Source organism: Pleurodeles waltl, chromosome 9, assembly GCF_031143425.1.
Source record: "Pleurodeles waltl isolate 20211129_DDA chromosome 9, aPleWal1.hap1.20221129, whole genome shotgun sequence".
Lineage (NCBI taxonomy): Eukaryota > Metazoa > Chordata > Amphibia > Caudata > Salamandridae > Pleurodeles > Pleurodeles waltl.
In genome coordinates, this window is record NC_090448.1 from 325,341,511 (window position 1) to 325,363,315 (window position 21,805).

The window sequence follows — 21,805 nt, forward strand, 5'->3', positions numbered from 1 at the left end:
ATTTCACAAAATCCAAGATTCGGCCACGCAAGGTACAACAATACCTGGGAGCCATAATAGACACATCAAAAGGAGTAGCCACTCCAAGTCCACAAAGAATTCAAAATTTCAACACCATCATACAACGCATGTATCCAACACAAAAGATACAAGCAAAGATGGTATTACAACTCCTAGGCATGATGTCATCATGCATAGCCATTGTCCCAAACGCAAGACTGCACATGAGGCCCTTACAACAATGCCTAGCATCACAGTGGTCTCAAGCACAGGGTCACCTTCTAGATCTGGTGTTAATAGACCGCCAAACTTACCTCTCGCTTCTGTGGTGGAACAACCTAAATTTAAACAAGGGGCGGCCTTTCCAAGACCCAGTGCCACAATACGTAATAACAACAGATGCTTCCATGACAGGGTGGGGAGCACACCTCGATCAACACAGCATACAAGGACAATGGAACGTACATCAAACAAAACTGCATATCAATCACCTAGAACTTCTTGCAGTTTTTCAAGCACTAAAAGCTTTCCAACCAATAATAGTTCACAAATACATTCTCGTCAAAACAGACAACATGACAACAATGTATTATCTAAACAAGCAGGGAGGGACGCACTCCACGCAGTTAAGCATGTTAGCACAAAAAATTTGGCATTGGGCAATTCACAACCAAATTCGCCTAATTGCACAGTTTATACCAGGGATACAAAATCAACTCGCAGACAATCTCTCTCGAGATCACCAACAGGTCCACGAATGGGAAATTCACCCCCAAATACTGAACACTTATTTCAAACTCTGGGGAACACCTCAGATAGACTTGTTTGCGACAAGGGAGAACGCAAAATGCCAAAACTTCGCATCCAGATACCCACACAAACAATCCCAAGGCAATGCCCTATGGATGAACTGGTCAGGGATATTTGCTTACGCTTTTCCTCCTCTCCCTCTCCTTCCTTACCTGGTAAACAAACTCAGTCAAAGCAAACTCAAACTCATATTGATAGCACCAACTTGGGCAAGGCAACCCTGGTACACAACGCTGCTAGACCTATCAGTGGTACCCTGCATCAAATTGCCCAACAGGCCAGATCTGTTGACACAGCACAACCAAAAGATCAGACACCCAGATCCAGCATCGCTGAATCTAGCAATCTGGCTCCTGAAATCCTAGAATTCGGGCACTTACAACTTACCCAAGAATGTATGGAAGTCATAAAACAAGCAAGAAGGCCATCCACCAGGCACTGCTATGCAAGTAAATGGAAGAGGTTTGTTTGCTACTGCCATATTAATCAAATACAACCATTACACACAACTCCAGAACATGTAGTGGGTTACTTGCTTCACTTACAAAAATCTAACCTAGCTTTCTCTTCCATTAAGATTCACCTTGCAGCAATATCTGCATACCTGCAGACTACCTATTCAACTTCCCTATATAAAATACCAGTCATTAAAGCATTCATGGAGGGCCTTAGGAGAATTATACCACCAAGAACACTACCTGTTCCTTCATGGAACCTAAATGTTGTCCTAACTAGACTTATGGGTCCACCTTTTGAACCCATGCACTCCTGCGACATACAGTTCCTAACCTGGAAGGTGGCATTTCTCATCGCCATTACTTCCCTGAGAAGAGTAAGCGAGATTCAGGCGTTTACTATACAGGAACCTTTTATACAACTACACAAAAATAAAGTCGTCCTAAGGACCAATCCTAAATTTTTGCCAAAGGTTATTTCACCGTTCCATCTAAATCAAACAGTGGAACTTCCGGTGTTCTTTCCACAGCCAGATACCGTAGCTGAAAGGGCACTACATACATTAGATGTCAAAAGAGCATTAATGTATTACATTGACAGAACAAAGAACATCAGAAAGACTAAACAACTCTTTATTGCATTTCAAAAACCTCATGCAGGAAACCCAATTTCAAAACAAGGTATAGCCAGATGGATAGTTAAATGCATCCAAATCTGCTACCTTAAAGCTAAACGACAGCTGCCCATTACACCAAGGGCACACTCAACCAGAAAGAAAGGTGCTACCATGGCCTTTCTAGGAAACATCCCAATGCAAGAAATATGTAAGGCAGCCACATGGTCTACGCCTCACACATTCACCAAGCACTACTGTGTAGACGTGTTATCCGCACAACAAGCCACAGTAGGTCAAGCTGTATTAAGGACATTATTTCAGACTACTTCCACTCCTACAGGCTGATCCACCGCTTTTGGGGAAATAACTGCTTACTAGTCTATTGCAGAACATGCGTATCTACAGCGACAGATGCCATCGAACTGAAAATGTCACTTACCCAGTGTACATCTGTTCGTGGCATCAGTCGCAGTAGATTCGCATGTGCCCACCCGCCTCCCCGGGAGCCTGTAGCAGTTTGGAAGTTACCTTCAATTATTTATATATGTATCATCTCAACCTTAAATAAGTGCATACTTAGTCACTCCATTGCATGGGCACTATTACTACAATTCAACTCCTACCTCACCCTCTGCGGGGAAAAACAATCGAGGATGGAGTCGACGCCCATGCGCAATGGAGACAAAAGGAGGAGTCACTCGGTCCCGTGACTCGAAAGACTTCTTCGAAGAAAAACAACTTGTAACACTCCGGCCCAACACCAGATGGCGAGCTATTGCAGAACATGCGAATCTACTGCGACTGATGCCACGAACAGATGTACACTGGGTAAGTGACATTTTCATTCTAGTACCAAGGGCCCTGATGCCAAGGAAGGTCTCTAAGGGCTGCAGCATGTCTTATGCCACCCTGGAGACCTCTCACTCAGCACAGACACACTGCTTGCCAGCTTGTGTGTGCTAGTGAGGACAAAACAAGTAAGTCGACATGGCACTCCCCTCAGGGTGCCATGCCAGCCTCTCACTGCCTATGCAGTATAGGTAAGACACCCCTCTAGCAGGCCTTACAGCCCTAAGGCAGGGTGCACTATACCATAGGTGAGGGTACCAGTGCATGAGCATGGTACCCCTACAGTGTCTAAACAAAACCTTAGACATTGTAAGTGCAGGGTAGCCATAAGAGTATATGGTCTGGGAGTTTGTCAAACACGAACTCCACAGCACCATAATGGCTACACTGAAAACTGGGAAGTTTGGTATCAAACTTCTCAGCACAATAAATGCACACTGATGCCAGTGTACATTTTATTGCAAAATACACCCCAGAGGGCACCTTAGAGGTGCCCCCTGAAACTTAACCGACTGTCTGTGTAGGCTGACTAGTTCCAGCAGCCTGCCACACCAGAGACCTGTTGCTGGCCCCATGGGGAGAGTGCCTTTGTCACTCTGAGGCCGGTAACAAAGCCTGCACTGGGTGGAGATGCCAACACCTCCCCCAGGCAGGAGCTGTGACACCTGGCGGTGAGCCTCAAAGGCTCACCCCTTTGTCACAGCCCAGCAGGGCACTCCAGCTTAGTGGAGTTGCCCGCCCCCTCCGGCCACGGCCCCCACTTTTGGCGGCAAGGCTGGAGGGAACAAAGAAAGCAACAAGGAGGAGTCACTGGCCAGTCAGGACAGCCCCTAAGGTGTCCTAAGCTGAAGTGACTCTGACTTTTAGAAATCCTCCATCTTGCAGATGGAGGATTCCCCCAATAGGGTTAGGATTGTGACCCCCTCCCCTTGAGAGGAGGCACAAAGAGGGTGTACCCACCCTCAGGGCTAGTAGCCATTGGCTACTAACCCCCCAGACCTAAACACGCCCTTAAATTTAGTATTTAAGGGCTACCCTGAACCCTAGAAAATTAGATTCCTGCGACAACAAGAAGGACTGCCCAGCTGAAAACCCCTGCAGAGGAAGACCAGAAGACAACAACTGCCTTGGCTCCAGAAACTCACCGGCCTGTCTCCTGCCTTCCAAAGAACTCTGCTCCAGCGACGCCTTCCAAAGGGACCAGCGACCTCTGAATCCTCTGAGGACTGCCCTACTTCGACGACGACCAGAAACTCCTGAGGACAGCGGACCTGCTCCAAAAAGACTGTAACTTTGTTTCAAGGAGCAGCTTTAAAGACCCCTGCAACTCCCTGCAAGAAGCGTGAGACTTGCAACACTGCACCCGGCGACCCCGACTCGGCTGGTGGAGAACCAACACCTCAGGGAGGACCCCCGGACTACTCTCCGACTGTGAGTACCAAAACCTGTCCCCCCTGAGCCCCCACAGCGCCGCCTGCAGAGGGAATCCCGAGGCTTCCCCTGACCGCGACTCTCTGAAACCTAAGTCCCGACGCCTGGAAAAGACCCTGCACCCGCAGCCCCCAGGACCTGAAGGACCGAACTTTCACTGCCGAAGTGACCCCCAGGAGTCCCTCTCCCTTGCCCAAGTGGAGGTTTCCCCGAGGAAGCCCCCCCTTGCCTGCCTGCAGCGCTGAAGAGATCCCTTGATCTCTCATTGACTTCCATTACAAACCCGACGCTTGTTCTAACACTGCACCCGGCCGCCCCCGCGCCGCTGAGGGTGAAATTTCTGTGTGGGCTTGTGTCCCCCCCGGTGCCCTACAAAACCCCCCGGTCTGCCCTCCGAAGACGCGGATACTTACCTGCTGGCAGACTGGAACCGGGGCACCCCCTTCTCTCCATTGCAGCCTATGCGTTTTGGGCACCACTTTGAACTCTGCACCTGACCGGCCCTGAGCTGCTGGTGTGGTGACTTTGGGGTTGCTCTGAACCCCCAACGGTGGGCTACCTTGGACCAAGAACTGAACCCTGTAAGTGTCTTACTTACCTGGTAAAACTAACAAAAACTTACCTCCCCCAGGAACTGTGAAAATTGCACTAAGTGTCCACTTTTAAAGTAGCTATGTGTGAATAACTTGAAAAGTATACATGCAATTGAAATGATTCAAAGTTCCTAATGTACTTACCTGCAATACCTTTCAAACAAGATATTACATGTTAAATTTGAACCTGTGGTTCTTAAAATAAACTAAGAAAAGATATTTTTCTATAACAAAACCTATTGGCTGGATTTGTCTCTGAGTGTGTGTACCTCATTTATTGTCTGTGTATGTACAACAAATGCTTAACACTACTCCTTGGATAAGCCTACTGCTCGACCACACTACCACGAAATAGAGCATTAGTATTATCTATTTTTACCACTATTTTACCTCTAAGGGGAACCCTTGGACTCTGTGCATGCTATTCCTTGCTTTGAAATAGCACATACAGAGCCAACTTCCTACATGCCACATCTACTTTGGGCCTACTATTGTAGTGAGGCAAGCTCAATGGGATCAGATGGCAGAACTCGTCCAACATCTCCTAGAGCAGTACTGTAGGAAGTTTGCTCTATATATACTATTTCAAAGTAAGAAATAGTGTGCACAGAGTCCAAGGGTTCCCCTTAGAGGTAAGATAGTGGGGGGCACAGAAGTTTTAGAATGAGCCCACACAGCACTAGAGGAAGAGATCCAACACTGCAGGAGAACCACGCACAGGGCTGTCTTGCCGAAAGGAGTGCTGCCGACTGGAGCTTCCCATCGCCTTGGAGATGCAAACAAGCCTTGGCAACTGCATTAGACGTGGTGCTTGGGGGTACAGTCCTGCGTGGGAAGGCACCAAAGTTGGACAGCTGGCAGAGGACTAATCTGGACCACCACCTGTGATGCAGGATCCAGGCAGCTCAGGATGAGAGCAGATCCACACAGCCGGTCATTGTTGCGGGAGGTTCCTGCGGATGTAGGGGAGTGACATTCTTGTGCAGGCCGAAGAGTTGCTGTCTTCTGAAGATGCACAGCCGGGAAATGTTGCAGTTGCTGGAAAGAGCCAGAGAAACAATGTTGCAGAGCAGTCTTGTTGCTGTAACTGCAGGTTGTAGGTTCCTGTGAAGTCCAGTTGTGGTTGCAGTGGCCAGAAGACAAAGGAAACGTTGCAGAGAATTCATGCTGGAGTCTTGCATGTCAAATCGAAGGACCTACCCAAGAGAGAGACCCTAAATAGCCCTGAAAGAGGAATTGGTCCCGTAAACAGGTAAGCACATCTCTGGAGGGGCGCTGGCTCTTTCACCTGCCTGCCCTGGACACTCAGATCTTCCCAGAGTTCCCTGCCAACCTTGGAAACAAGATGGCAGAACCCTGGGACCCTCTGGAGGAGTTCTGAGCATGACCCCTGGGATGGTGATGAACCGGGGAATAGTCACTCCCCTGTCCATTGTCCAGGTTTGTGCCATAGCAGGGATTTGTGGTCTCTGAACTGGTGTGGACTGGTTAATGCACGGAGGGCACCAAATGTGCTCTTCCATGCAAACAAGTGGCTTAAGGAGGCTACCTCTCCTAAGCCAGTGTCCCCTATTTCCAAAGGGAGAGGTTGTTACCTCCCTCTCCCAAAGGAAATCCTTTTTGTTCTGCCTTCCTGGGCTTGATCAGATCAAGCAGCAGGAGGGCAGAAACCAGTCTGAGGGGTTGCAGCAGCTGGGCTGCTTGGAAAATCCTGTAAGACTGGTGGTAGCAATAGTGGGGGTCCTTTAAGCCCCCAAGGTGCATGGAATCATAATTCCAATTCCTGCAACAGTATTGGGGTAAGATTCTGACATGTATGATACCAAACATGCCCATGTTCGGAGTTACCATTATGTAGCTGGGCATAGGTAGTGACATATGTCCAGTACACATAAAACGGCATCTCTGCACTCATGAAATCCATGAAAATGGCACTGACGTTCATGGGGGCACCTCTGCTAGTGCAGGGGTGCTCTCGCACTCAAATATTTGCACCTGCCCTCTGGACTAGGAGGTCCTGCTATATGGGTGCCTTATAGTGACCTGGTGCAGGCACCCACTGACACAGGCTGTAATGGCAGGTCTGCAGAACACTTGCCATAATACATGCTGCAGCTTCTTGTCCCCCAATGCCCTGGGTACCATATACTAGGGACTTACATGGGGGCACCAGTATTCCAAGTGTGGGGTGTTTAATGGTATAAGTTACCAAGTTAGAAGGGCGAGCGCATAATCAGTGGGGTCCTGGTTAGCGGTATCCCAGTGAACAGTCAAACACACTGACGGCAGGAAATGGGGGGGTAACCATGCCATCCTACAGAGGTCATCGCTGGAGCTGCAGATTGTAGGTTCCAGTGAAGTCCAGTTGTGGTTCCAGTGGCCAGAAGTCGAAGTAAACGTTGCAGAGGAGTCCTGCTGGATTATTGCATGTCAAATCGGAGGACCTACCCAAGAGGGTGACTCTAAATAGCCCTGGAAGGGGGACTGGTCAACTATCAAGGCGAGGGGCTGAGACGTCACCTGCCTGACCTTGCCACTCAGTTGCTCCCAGAGGCACTCTGCCCACCTTGGATTCAAGATAGCAGAATCAGCTGGGCACCACCCCTGTGGTGGTGATGGACAGGGGAGTGGTAATTCTCCTTTCCACTATCCACTTCCCTGCCAGACAGGGTCTGGAGGTCCCTGAACCAGTGCAGACTGGTTTATTCAGGGAGGGCACCAAATGTGCCCTTCAAAGCATACCGGTGGCTTTGGAAGGCTACCCCTCCCAAGCCATGTAACACCCATTTCCAAAAGGAGTGGGTGTTGCCTCCGTCTCCCAAATGAAATCCTTTGTTCTTCCTTCCTGGGCTTGAGCTGCTCAAGCAGCAGGGTGGGGGGCAGAAACCTGTCTGTGGAATGGCAGCAGATCGGGCTGCCCAGGAAAACCCTGCAAACTGTTAGGAGCAATGCTGGGGGTCCTCTAAGGAGCCCCCAGAGTGCATGGAATCATACATCAAATTCTGGCAACAGTATTGGGGTATGATTCCAACATGTTTGATGCCAAACATGCCCAGGTTTGGAGTTACCATTATGTAGGTGGACATAAGTAGTGACCTTTGTTCAGTACACAGGTAAAATGGGTTCTCTGCACTCGCAAAGTCCAGGAAAATGGAGCTGGAGTTCGTGGGTGTAGCTCTGCTCATGCGGGGGGTACCCTCACACACAGGTGTTTTTACCCTGCCCTCTGTGGTAGGAGGGCCTGCCATAGTGGTGACTTAGTGACTTGGTGCAGTACCTGTATTGAAAAGGGGTGCATGCACCTTTTCGCAAAGGCAGGCCTGCAGACAAATTACATGGGCTCCCATGGGTGGCATAATATATGCTGCAGCCAAAGGGGAACCTTTGGTTCCCCAGTGCTGTGGGTACCTTAATCTAGGGACTTCTATGGGGGCATCAGTATGCCAATTGTGGGTGTAAAAAGTTAGGGACAACCACATTCAGAGGGAGAGTACAGTTACTGGGGTCCTAGTTATCAGGATCCCGGTAAACAGTCAAAGCCCACTGACTGGCAAAAAGTGGGGGTAGCCATGCCAAAGAGGTTATTTTCCTACAGTGCCCGCAGATACCAAACATGCCCAGGTTCAGAGTAACCATTGTGTATCTGGACGTAAGTAGTGACCTGTGTTCAGTAGAGGTAAGATGGCTTGCCTGCACTTATGAAGTCCAGTGCAATGGACCTGGAGTTGGTAGGGGCACCTCTGCTCATGCAAGAGTTCTCTCTCACACAGGGACCTGCACCCTGCCCTTTGAGCTAGGAGGGCCTGTCACAGGGGTGATGTATATTGACCTAGTATAGGGACCTGTGGTGAAAGGAGGCATGCACCTTTTCACTCAGGCTGCACTGGCAGGCTTGCTGACCCATTTTGCATGGGGTCCAATGGGTGACATAATATATGCTGGAGCCCATGGGGGACCCCTAATGTCCTGGGTACCTAAGTGCCGTATACTAAGGACTTATATGGAGGCACAAGTATGCCAATTGTGGAGTGCAGAAAGGTCCTAGGCAACCATATTTGGAGGGAGAGAGCACAATTACTGGGGTTCTGTTTAGCAGGATCCCAGTGGAAACAGTGTAAGCACACTGATAGGCAAAAAGTGGTGTAACTGGAGGGTACTGGTTTGCATTCCATTCAAAAGGTGCAGGAATAAGTATCCCTCTAAGGAAAAAAGTCACGGCAACAATATTTCTGGTGGATTCCTTACCAGTCCTGCCTGCCTCCCCATTCTGGAGGATGGTGAAAGGCCACAGAAGATTCCCATCTAGATTGCTGCACTACATAGCCATAGATGTAGTTTCCTTATCTGCTGGAGGAAATGATGGATAACTGACACAGTGCTGGAGTTGGTGCTTTCTTGCTCCATTGGGTGTTCTATAGCTCCTGTGACTCTAATGGCCTCACAATGGTGTTGTTTCTGGGACTAAGCCAGGGCTTTCTTACTAGCTTGGAAGATCTATGAAGTTTTCAGATCCAGATTGTAACCTGTAGATGTTCAACAGATAAGGTATCTGCAATTCGAATATTCACTAGAAAGAGTTACCTAAAGTAACCTTTTTTTTTTTTTTTTTTTTTTTTTTTTTTTTTTTTTTTTTTTCTCTTCTGTCCCACCACCTAGACTTAAAATGTTAACCACTTTTTTCTAGAAATGTAACCGATGTCTGAAAGGCAAGCAACTTCAGATGGTCATTACAGATGATGGGTATGCTCGGGTGAACAAATAGTGCTATCTGCCAGTTGAAGTTTTTGTTTGTCTCCTGCATTCATTGGCACTAACCCTACATTCTTTGCATTTTTACCATGTTCAGGCGGCCCAGGCTGACAGGCAGCTTATGATGCCAGAGATGATGACGCTAATTAAGAATGGTGATGAAGAGAATCCACTTAAAGTGAGTATTTTCATACTGCTTTATTTTACTTCAAGTGGTTTTCATTTGGTATATTTGGACATGTAGTCTAACCTTTTTAACACTTTTTGACTAAATCTGAATATTGAATGACTTGATAACTGTTCAACGTGAAACTTCGGTAAAATTAAAAGCCAAGCTACTGATTAGGCAAAGTTGTCAGCAGATGCCCTGTCTAAGTGGTAACTGGCATTGGAGTAACAGTGCAGTAGACCTGCAGTTGAAGGGCGGCTGAGCATGCTTTTAGTGCATGTAGTTGGATCAGATTCCTGCTCTATAGTTTGGTCATACGTGTATTTCCGGAACAGGTGTTAAGTTTGATGCTCCTGGATACATTAAAGCTTTGGAGAACCTAACTGATCAGTAGTGATTCATTTTATAATCTGGATTCTACGAATATTATTCATCAGTGTTGCTGAATGTTAAAAATTTAATTGTGGTTACTACCTAGAACCAATAGGTTGTTTTTTGTCAGTTGGTCGGAGTTAAATTATACTATTTAAGGAAGCTAAGTAGCTCCAATATCATAGCAGAGCTCATTTGAAGCCTTTTCTAGGGGTCCAGTCCGATATTACAGGGTAGAACACTGCAAGTACTGTTATTAACTACAAGTGTCCCCGGGTCTCAATACTGTTATACTGCAATTGGGTTTAGGAAGCTGGCATGGTGTGTGGGTACCTATGGTTTTGTCATATTATACCAGGTAACCCTCCCCCCCCCCCCCCCCTACAAACCCCCACCCACAAATAGTTCAGGAAGCCAGGGCTTTCTAGAGATCGCTTTGGATGAGCAGCCAAGACTGAACTAGAAGACATGCAAAGCTTATGTAATACCACTATAGTCGCACGGTAACTTATCACACATGAAAGAACCACAGTTGTAAAAAAATAAAGGTACTTTAGTATAGTAACACAACACTAGCTTCCTTATAGACAGTCTCCCAACTGGAAGTAAGTACACACTAGAGATATACACATTAGCAATGAGCATAGAAACCAGCATTGGCAATACTTTGTGAAAATAGTGGTAAAAAGAGATAATACTAATGCTCTATTTTGTGGTAGTGTGGTCGAGCAGTAGGCTTATCCAAGGAGTAGTGTTAAGCACTTGTTGTACCTACACATAGACAATAAATGAGGTACACACACTCAGAGACAAATCCAGCCAATAGGTTTTGTTATAGAAAAATATATTTTCTTAGTTTATTTTAAGAACCACAGGTTAAAATTTAACATGTAATATCTTGTTTGAAAGGTATTGCAGGTAAGTACATTAGGAACTTTGAATCATTTCAATTGCATGTATACTTTTCAAGTTATTCACCAATAGCTATTTCAAAAGTGGACACTTAGTGCAATTTTCACAGTTCCTGGGGGAGGTAAGTTTTTGTTAGTTTTACCAGGTAAGTAAGACACTTACAGGGTTCAGTTCTTGGTCCAAGGTAGCCCACCGTTGGGGGTTCAGAGCAACCCCAAAGTCACCACACCAGCAGCTCAGGGCCGGTCAGGTGCAGAGTTCAAAGTGGTGCCCAAAACGCATAGGCTAGAATGGAGAGAAGGGGGTGCCCCGGTTCCGGTCTGCTTGCAGGTAAGTACCCGCGTCTTCGGAGGGCAGACCAGGGGGGTTTTGTAGGGCACCGGGGGGGACACAAGCCCACACAGAAATTTCACCCTCAGCAGCGCGGGGGCGGCCGGGTGCAGTGTAGAAACAAGCGTCGGGTTTGCAATGTTAGTCTGAGAGATCAACGGATCTCTTCAGCGCTGCAGGCAGGCAAGGGGGGGCTTCCTCGGGGAAACCTCCACTTGGGCAAGGGAGAGGGACTCCTGGGGGTCACTTCTCCAGTGAAAGTCCGGTCCTTCAGGTCCTGGGGGCTGCGGGTGCAGGGTCTTTTCCAGGCGTCGGGACTTAGGTTTCAGAGAGTCGCGGTCAGGGGAAGCCTCGGGATTCCCTCTGCAGGCGGCGCTGTGGGGGCTCAGGGGGGACAGGTTTTGGTACTCACAGTCGGAGAGTAGTCCGGGGGTCCTCCCTGAGGTGTTGGTTCTCCACCAGCCGAGTCGGGGTCTCCGGGTGCAGTGTTGCAAGTCTCACGCTTCTTGCGGGGAGTTGCAGGGTTCTTTTAAAGCTGCTTCTTGAAACAAAGTTGCAGTCTTTTTGGAGCAGGTCCGCTGTCCTCGGGAGTTTCTTGTCGTCGTCGAAGCAGGGCAGTCCTCAGAGGATTCAGAGGTCGCTTGTCCCTTTGGAAGGCGTCGCTGGAGCAGAGTTCTTTGGAAGGCAGGAGACAGGCTGGTGAGTTTCTGGAGCCAAGGCAGTTGTTGTCTTCTGGTCTTCCTCTGCAGGGGTTTTCAGCTGGGCAGTCCTTCTTGTTGTCGCAGGAATCTGATTTTCTAGGGTTCAGGGTAGCCCTTAAATACTAAATTTAAGGGCGTGTTTAGGTCTGGGGGGTTAGTAGCTAATGGCTACTAGCCCTGAGGGTGGGTACACCCTCTTTGTGCCTCCTCCCAAGGGGAGGGGGTCACAATCCTAACCCTATTGGGGTAATCCTCCATCTGCAAGATGGAGGATTTCTAAAAGTTAGTCACCTCAGCTCAGGACACCTTAGGGGCTGTCCTGACTGGCCAGTGACTCCTCCTTGTTGCTTTCTTTGTTCCCTCCAGCCTTGCCGCCAAAAGTGGGGGCCGTGGCCGGAGGGGGCGGGCAACTCCAGCAAGCTGGAGTGCCCTGCTGGGCTGTGACAAAGGGGTGAGCCTTTGAGGCTCACCGCCAGGTGTCACAGCTCCTGCCTGGGGGAGGTGTTAGCATCTCCACCCAGTGCAGGCTTTGTTACTGGCCTCAGAGTGACAAAGGCACTCTCCCCATGGGGCCAGCAACATGTCTCTAGTGTGGCAGGCTGCTGGAACTAGTCAGCCTACACAGACAGTCGGTTAAGTTTCAGGGGGCACCTCTAAGGTGCCCTCTGGGGTGTATTTTGCAATAAAATGTACACTGGCATCAGTGTGCATTTATTGTGCTGAGAAGTTTGATACCAAACTTCCCAGTTTTCAGTGTAGCCATTATGGTGCTGTGGAGTTCGTGTTTGACAAACTCCCAGACCATATACTCTTATGGCTACCCTGCACTTACAATGTCTAAGGTTTTGTTTTAGACACTGTAGGGGTACCATGCTCATGCACTGGTACCCTCACCTATGGTATAGTGCACCCTGCCTTAGGGCTGTAAGGCCTGCTAGAGGGGTGTCTTACCTATACTGCATAGGCAGTGAGAGGCTGGCATGGCACCCTGAGGGGAGTGCCATGTCGACTTACTTGTTTTGTCCTCACTAGCACACACAAGCTGGCAAGCAGTGTGTCTGTGCTGAGTGAGAGGTCTCCAGGGTGGCATGAGACATGCTGCAGCCCTTAGAGACCTTCCTTGGCATCAGGGCCCTTGGTACTAGAAGTACCAGTTACAAGGGACTTATCTGGATACCAGGGTCTGCCAATTGTGGATACAAAAGTACAGGTTAGGGAAAGAACACTGGTGCTGGGGCCTGGTTAGCAGGCCTCAGCACACTTTCAATTGTAAACATAGCATCAGCAAAGGCAAAAAGTCAGGGGGCAACCATGCCAAGGAGGCATTTCCTTACAGAGGGGAGCTGGAAGAACTTGGAACCCCAAGAGTTGAGTACCTGAGCGCTCCCCAGCGACCAGGAGAGCAGAGGTAAGTACCTGGTCTTCCTAAGGACTAACAGGAGGACTTTTAAAAAAAGGATTATGCTATAGCAGGACGAGTTTATAAAAAAAAAAAAGTGATAGATTCTGAAAGAGGACCTGCATAGTGAGGGGACAGACCAGTCCACAATGGAGTGTCGGGAGCAGTAGCTACTACCTAAGCTTCTGTGGATGAAGACCCTGGTTGACTGTGAAAGACCAACTGCGGAGCCCAGGAGCTAAAGAGTTCATGGAGGAGTGCAGATGATGGCCCATGTCGGTCGTTGGGTTGCAGATGATCAGTGGTGATGGATAATCACCAGCAAGTCTTTGCAAATGCAAGAGGAGCAAAAGAAGAGTTGCAAGGCTGAAGAGGATGGGAAGGTTCAGGGGACACCAGCTGTAGGAAGTTGGCTCTGTATGTGCTATTTCAAAGTAAGGAATAGCATGCACAGAGTCCAAGGGTTCCCCTTAGAGGTAAAATAGTGGTAAAAAGAGATAATACTAATGCTCTATTTTGTGGTAGTGTGGTCGAGCAGTAGGCTTATCCAAGGAGTAGTGTTAAGCATTTGTTGTACATACACATAGACAATAAATGAGGTACACACACTCAGAGACAAATCCAGCCAATAGGTTTTGTTATAGAAAAATATCTTTTCTTAGTTTATTTTAAGAACCACAGGTTCAAATTTTACATGTAATAGCTCTTTTGAAAGGTATTGCAGGTAAGTACTCTAGGAACTTTGAATCATTACTTTAGCATGTATACTTTTTACATAAAACACAATAAGCTGTTTTAAAAGTGGACACTTAGTGCAATTTTCACAGTTCCTGGGGGAGGTAAGTTATTGATAGTTTTCACAGGTCACTTACAGGTTTGAGTTTTTGGTCCAAGGTAGCCCACCGTTGGGGGTTCAGAGCAACCCCAAAGTTATCACACCAGCAGCTCAGGGCCGGTCAGGTGCAAAGGTCAAAGAAGTGCCCAAAACACACAGGCTTCAATGGAGAGAAGGGGGTGCCCCGGTTCCAGTCTGCCAGCAGGTAAGTGCCCGCGTCTTCGGAGGGCAGACCAGGGGGGTTTTGTAGGGCACCGGGAGGGGACACAAAGTAGCACAGAAAGTACACCCTCAGCAGCGCGGGGGCGGCCGGGTGCAGTGTGCAAACACGCGTCGGGTTTTCAATGGAAGTCAATGAGAGATCAAGGGATCTCTTCAGCGTCGCAGGCAGGCAAGGGGGGGGGCCTCCTCGGGGTAGCCACCACCTGGGCACGGGAGAGGGCCTCCTGGGGATCACTCCTGCACAGAAGTTCCGTTTCTTTGGGGGCTGAGGGCTGCGGGTGCAGGGTCTTTTCCAGCCGTCGGGAAATGGAGTTCAGATAGTCGCGGTCAGGGGGAGCCTGGGGATTCCCTCTGCAGGCGTCGCTGTGGGGGTCAGGGGGGACAACTTTGGTTACTCAGTCGTAGAGTCGCCGGAGGGTCCTCCCTGAGTTGGTTGTTCTCCACCAGTCGAGTCGGGGTCGCCGGGTGCAGTGTTGCAAGTCTCACGCTTCTTGCGGGGAGTTGCAGGGGTCTTTAAATCTGCTCCTTGTAACAAAGTTGCAGTTCTTTTGGAGCAGTGCCGCTGTCCTCGGGAGTTTCTTGTCTGTTCGATGGCATCTGTCGCTGTAGATACGCATGTTTTGCATAGCTCGCCATCTGGTGTTGGGTCGGAGTGTTACAAGTTGTTTTTCTTCGAAGAAGTCTTTCGAGTCACGGGACCGAGTGACTCCTCCTTTTGTCTCCATTGCGCATGGGCGTCGACTCCATCTTCGATTGTTTTTTTTCCGCCATCGGGTTCGGACGTGTTCCTGTTGCTCCGAGTTTCGGTACGGAAAAACAGCTACATTTCTGAAGATTTTCGTCGGTATTGTTGCGTTCGGGATCGGCGTAGTTAGAATCAACACCGCATCGAAGATCGAAGAGCTCCGGAGCCCTTCGGGGATAGTTTTCGATCCCCCGTCGGGGCCTGCTCGGCCCGACCGCGTGTAGAAGAACGCCGATTGAACGGACCCCGTTCCCTTTCTGTCCCAAATGCCACAAAAAATACCCCTATACAGACCAACACTTGGTCTGTAACCTGTGCCTGTCACCTGAGCACAGTGAAGACATTTGCGAGGCCTGTCGTGCGTTCCGGTCCCGAAAAACACTCCGAGACCGTCGAGCCAGAAGACTTCAAATGGCGTCCACGCCGACAGCCCACCGAGAGTTCGAGGTACAGGAAGAGGAAGAAACCTTTTCGATGCACGAATCGGACTCCGAGGAATTCGACGATCCACGAACCGTGAGTAAGACGTCGAAAACCACTCATAAGAAGATTGTCAAGGCCCAGGGGACGCCACTGCCACCAGGCCATGGCTCCACCCATAAATTCGGTGACCGACCGTCTGCACCGAAAAAGGCCCAATCAGTGCCGAGACCGTCCGACTCCGGTCGAGACACCGGCATGCAGCCTTCTCGGGACCGAGAAAGTGCTGGAGACATACATCGACACCGAGATAGCGGTGTAGACACGGCTCGACGCCGAGACAGCGGCACCGATGAAGATCGACGCCGAGATGTTTCGACTCCGAAAAAGAAAAAAGCCACCTCGGAGCCGAAAAAAGATGCAGACAGGGTTTCGGTGCCTAAACGACCTGCAACCGACCCAGTTTCAGGCTCTTATACAGAAGAGCAATCAATGACCGCCCAAATGCGAAACTATAGGTTTGAGGAAGACCTGCAATCCACCGATGTAGACCATACGCAGAAACGTATTTTTATACAGCAGGGGACAGGAAAGATAAGCACCCTTCCCCCTATTAGGAGAAAGAGAAGACTGGAATTTCAAACTGACCAAACACCACAAACAAAAATGGTGAAAAGGGTTACTCCGCCACCCTCTCCTCCACCTATAATTCACGTCTCACCAGCACAAACTCCATCACATTCCCCGGCTCACACCACCATGAGCCAAGGTGACCAGGATCAGGACGCATGGGACTTATACGACGCCCCTGTGTCAGATAACAGTCCGGAGGCATACCCTACAAAGCCATCACCACCAGAAGACAGTACTGCATATTCTCAGGTGCTGGCTAGAGCAGCACAATTCCACAATGTAAGCCTCCACTCAGAACAGGTCGAGGATGACTTTCTATTCAACACCCTCTCTGCCACCCACAGCTCCTACCAAAGCCTGCCTATGCTCCCTGGTATGCTTCGGCACGCAAAAGACATCTTTAAGGAGCCGGTCAAAAGTAGGGCAATCACACCAAGGGTGGAAAAAAAGTATAAAGCGCCTCCTACAGACCCTATTTTCATAACTTCGCAGCTGCCACCAGATTCTGTCGTTGTAGGAGCAGCTAGGAAAAGGGCCAACTCCCACACATCTGGGGACGCACCACCCCCAGATAAGGAAAGCCGCAAGTTCGATGCAGCTGGAAAGAGTCGCAGCACAAGCTGCAAACCAGTGGCGCATCGCTAACTCACAGGCACTTCTTGCGCGCTATGACAGAGCCCATTGGGATGAGATGCAACATCTCATTGAACATCTACCCAAAGACCTACAAAAGAGGGCAAAGCAAGTGGTTGAAGAAGGACAGAACATTTCAAACAACCAGATACGCTCCTCCATGGACGCAGCAGACACAGCTGCAAGAACAATAAATACACCTGTGACCATCAGAAGGCATGCATGGCTACGAACGTCTGGGTTTAAACCAGAGATTCAGCAGGCAGTTCTCAATATGCCATTCAACGAAAAAGAACTGTTCGGTCCAGAAGTGGACACGGCGATTGAGAAACTTAAAAAGGACACGGACACTGCTAAAGCCATGGGCGCACTCTACTCCCCGCAGAGCAGAGGAAATTACAGCACCTTCCGCAAAACACCCTTTAGAGGGGGGTTTCGGGGTCAGGCCACACAAGCCAGCACCTCACAGGCAACACCATCCAGTTACCAGGGACAGTACAGGGGAGGCTTTCGGGGCCAATATAGAGGAGGGCAATTCCCTAGGAATAGGGGAAAATTTCAAAGCCCCAAAACCCCTACAACTAAGCAGTGACTCACATGCCACTCACCCCCTCCACACAACACCAGTGGGGGGAAGAATAGGTCATTATTACAAAGCATGGGAGGAAATCACTACAGACACTTGGGTTCTAGCAATTATCCAACATGGTTATTGCATAGAATTTCTACAATTCCCTCCAAACATACCACCAAGAGCACAAAATTTATCAAAACATCATTCCGAGCTCCTGGAGATAGAAGTTCAAGCACTATTGCAAAAGAACGCAATCGAGTTAGTACCAAACACACAAATAAACACAGGAGTTTATTCACTGTACTTCTTAATACCAAAGAAGGACAAAACGCTAAGACCAATCCTAGACCTAAGAATACTAAACACATACATCAAATCAGACCACTTTCACATGGTCACACTACAAGAAGTGTTACCATTGCTGAAACTACACGACTACATGACAACATTAGACCTCAGACGCGTATTTCCATATACCAATACATCCATCGCACAGGAAATACCTAAGGTTTGTATTCAAAGGAATACACTACCAATTCAAGGTACTGCCTTTCGGTTTAACAACCGCACCAAGAGTCTTTACCAAATGTCTAGCAGTAGTCGCTGCACACATCAGAAGGCAGCAAATACATGTATTCCCGTATCTAGACGACTGGCTAATCAAGACCCATTCGTTAATAACGTGCTCACACCACACAAATCAAATCATACAAACCCCTACAAACTAGGGTTCACAGTCAACTTCGCAAAATCCAACATTCTGCCGCGCAAGGTACAACAATACCTAGGAGCCATAATAAACACAACAATAGAAGTAGCCACTCCAAGTCCACAAAGAATTCAAAATTTCAACAACATCATACAACGCATGTATCCAACACAGAAAATACAAGCAAAGATGATATTACAACTCCTAGGCATGATGTCTTCATGCATAGCCATTGTCCCAAACGCAAGACTGCACATGAGGCCCTTACAACAGTGCCTAGCATCACAGTGGTCACAAGCACAGGGTCATCTTACAGATCTGGTGTTAATAGACCGCCAAACTTACCTCTCGCTTCTATGGTGGAACAATATAAATTTAAACAAAGGGCGGCCTTTCCAAGACCCAGTGCCACAATACGTAATAACAGATGCTTCCATGACAGGGTGGGGAGCACACCTCGATCAACACAGCATACAAGGACAATGGAACGTACATCAAACAAAACTGCATATAAATCACCTAGAACTGCTAGCAGTTTTTCAAGCACTAAAGGCTTTTCAACCAATAATAGTTCACAAATACATTCTCGTCAAAACAGACAACATGACAACAATGTATTATCTAAACAAACCAGGGGGGACGCACTCAACGCAATTGAGCCTGCTGGCACAAAAGATATGGCGTTGGGCAATTCACAACCAAATTCGCCTAATAGCACAATTTATCCCAGGAATTCAGAATCAACTCGCAGACAATCTCTCTCGAGATCACCAACAGGTCCACGAATGGGAAATTCACCCCCAAATTCTGAACACTTACTTCACGCTCTGGGGAACACCTCAAATAGACTTGTTTGCGACGAAGGAGAACGCAAAATGCCAAAACTTCGCATCCAGATACCCACACAGGCAGTCCCACGGCAATGCCCTATGGATCAACTGGTCAGGGATATTTGCCTACGCTTTTCCTCCTCTCCCTCTCCTTCCTCATCTGGTAAACAAACTCAGTCAAAACAAACTCAAACTCATATTAATAGCACCAACTTGGGCAAGGCAACCCTGGTACACAACGCTGCTAGACCTATCAGTAGTACCCCACATCAAACTGCCCAACAGGCCGGATCTGTTAACACAACCAAACGATCAGACACCCAGATCCAGCATCGCTGAATCTAGCAATCTGGCTCCTGAAATCCTAGAATTCGGACACTTACAACTTACCCAAGAATATATGGAAGTCATAAAGTAAGCCAGAAGGCCATCCACCAGGCACTGCTATGCCAGTAAATGGAAGAGGTTTGTTTGCTACTGCCATATTAATCAAATCCAACCATTACACGCAACCCCAAAACATGTAGTGGGTTACTTGCTTCACTTACAAAAATCTAACCTAGCTTTCTCTTCCATTAAAATACACCTTGCAGCAATATCTGCATACCTGCAGCCTACCTATTCAACTTCCCTATATAGGATACCAGTCATTAAAGCATTCATGGAGGGCCCTATATAGGATACCAGTCATTAAAGCATTCATGGAGGGCCGACACGGATCGACGCCGAGACAGTGGCGCCGAAGACCATAGAGGCCAAGATTTTTCGGCACAAAAGAGGAAGGTTACCTCGGAGCCGAAAAGACAAACCACAGGGTTTTCGGAGCCGAAAAAAGCACCAACAGACCCAGTTTCAGGCTCATATACTGAAGAACATTCTATGTCTTCACAAATGAAAAAACACAGATTCGAACAGGAACTGCAATCCACTGAAGTGGATCACACGCAAAAGCGTATCTTTATTCAGCAGGGGACAGGGAAGAGCAGTACCCTTCCACCTGTCAAAAGAAAGAGAACACTTCAGTTTAGAGCACTAGAGGCTCCTCAGCAACAAACAGCAAAGAAGGTAACACCTCCTCCCTCGCCTCCACCTGTAACTCCGGCTTCGCCAACTTACACCCCGTCACATTCACCAGCTCACACCGCCATGAGCCACGATGACCAAGATCAAGACGCGTGGGACTTGTACGATGCACCAGTGTCTGATAACAGCCCAGACACATACCCAACTAGGCCATCACCACCTGAGGACAGCACAGCCTATTCACAAGTGGTGGCTAGAGCAGCACAGTTCCATAATGTGGAACTACACTCTGAACAAGTAGAGGATGACTTTTTATTTAACACCCTCTCCTCCACCCACAGCTCCTACCAAAGCCTGCCTATGCTCCCAGGCATGCTACGCCATGCAAAAGAGATCTTCAAGGAGCCTGTTAAAAGTAGGGCAGTAACGCCTAGAGTGGACAAAAAGTATAAGGCGCCTCCTACGGACCCTGTATTCATCACCTCTCAGCTGCCACCAGATTCTGTGGTGGTAGGGGCTGCCAGAAAACGGGCAAATTCACACACTTCTGGGGATGCACCTCCCCCAGATAAAGAAAGCAGAAAGTTTGATGCTGCCGGGAAGAGGGTCGCTGTCCAAGCAGCAAACCAGTGGCGCATCGCAAACTCACAAGCGCTGCTAGCGCGATACGACAGAGCCCACTGGGATGAGATGCAGCATCTCATTGAACATCTCCCAAAAGATCTACAAAAAAGAGCAAAACAGGTTGTTGAGGAGGGTCAAAACATTTCCAACAATCAAATACGCTTCTCTATGGATGCAGCAGACACAGCCGCAAGGACCATTAATACGTCGGTTACCATCCGTAGGCACGCATGGCTCAGAACGTCTGGATTCAAGCCAGAAATTCAGCAGGCAGTACTTAACATGCCAGTAAACGAAAAACTTCTGTTCGGTCCGGAGGTCGACACAGCCATAGAAAAGCTCAAAAAGGACACTGACACTGCCAAGGCCATGGGCGCACTCTACTCCCCGCAGAGCAGAGGATCTTATACCACCTTCCGCAAAACACCTTTTAGAGGAGGGTTTCGGGGTCAGGCCACACAAGCTAGTACCTCACAGTCCGCACCGTCCACCTACCAGGGACAGTACAGGGGAGGCTTTCGGGGCCAGTATAGAGGAGGGCAATTCCCTAGAAATAGAGGAAGATTTCAAAGCCCCAAAACCACTACCAACAAGCAGTGACTCACACGTCACTCACCCCCCCCCCCCCTCCCCACACACACACAACACCAGTGGGGGGAAGGATAGGTCAATATTACGAAGCATGGGAGGAAATAACTACAGAAACATGGGTCCTAGCAATTATCCAACATGGTTATTGCATAGAATTCCTGCAATTCCCTCCAGACATACCACCAAAATCACAAAATTTATCAAAACACCATTCACAGCTTCTAGAGATAGAAGTTCAAGCACTACTGCAAAAAAATGCAATAGAATTAGTACCAAGCACACAAATAAACACAGGAGTTTATTCTCTGTACTTCTTGATACCAAAAAAGGAGAAAACACTGAGACCAATTCTAGACCTCAGAGTAGTAAACACATTCATCAAATCAGACCATTTTCACATGGTCACACTACAAGAAGTGTTACCATTGCTCAAAAAACACAACTACATGACAACCCTAGACCTCAAAGACGCATATTTCCATATACCAATACATCAATCACACAGAAAATATCTAAGGTTTGTATTCAAAGGAATACATTACCAATTCAAAGTATTGCCTTTTGGTTTAACAACCGCTC

At 48.3% G+C, this 21,805-nt stretch overlaps 1 protein-coding gene across 2 annotated transcripts in view; it reads left to right on the plus strand.

Moving 5' to 3' along the window:
• The window catches only part of RBM5 (RNA binding motif protein 5), a 313,693-nt gene that overhangs the window by 212,522 nt on the left and 79,366 nt on the right, over positions 1-21,805 (plus strand). For both annotated transcript variants that reach the window (XM_069206838.1, XM_069206839.1), the window contains one exon: positions 9,602-9,682. In XM_069206838.1, coding sequence (XP_069062939.1) covers positions 9,602-9,682 — 81 coding nt within the window. The remainder of the gene's footprint in view (positions 1-9,601; positions 9,683-21,805) is intronic.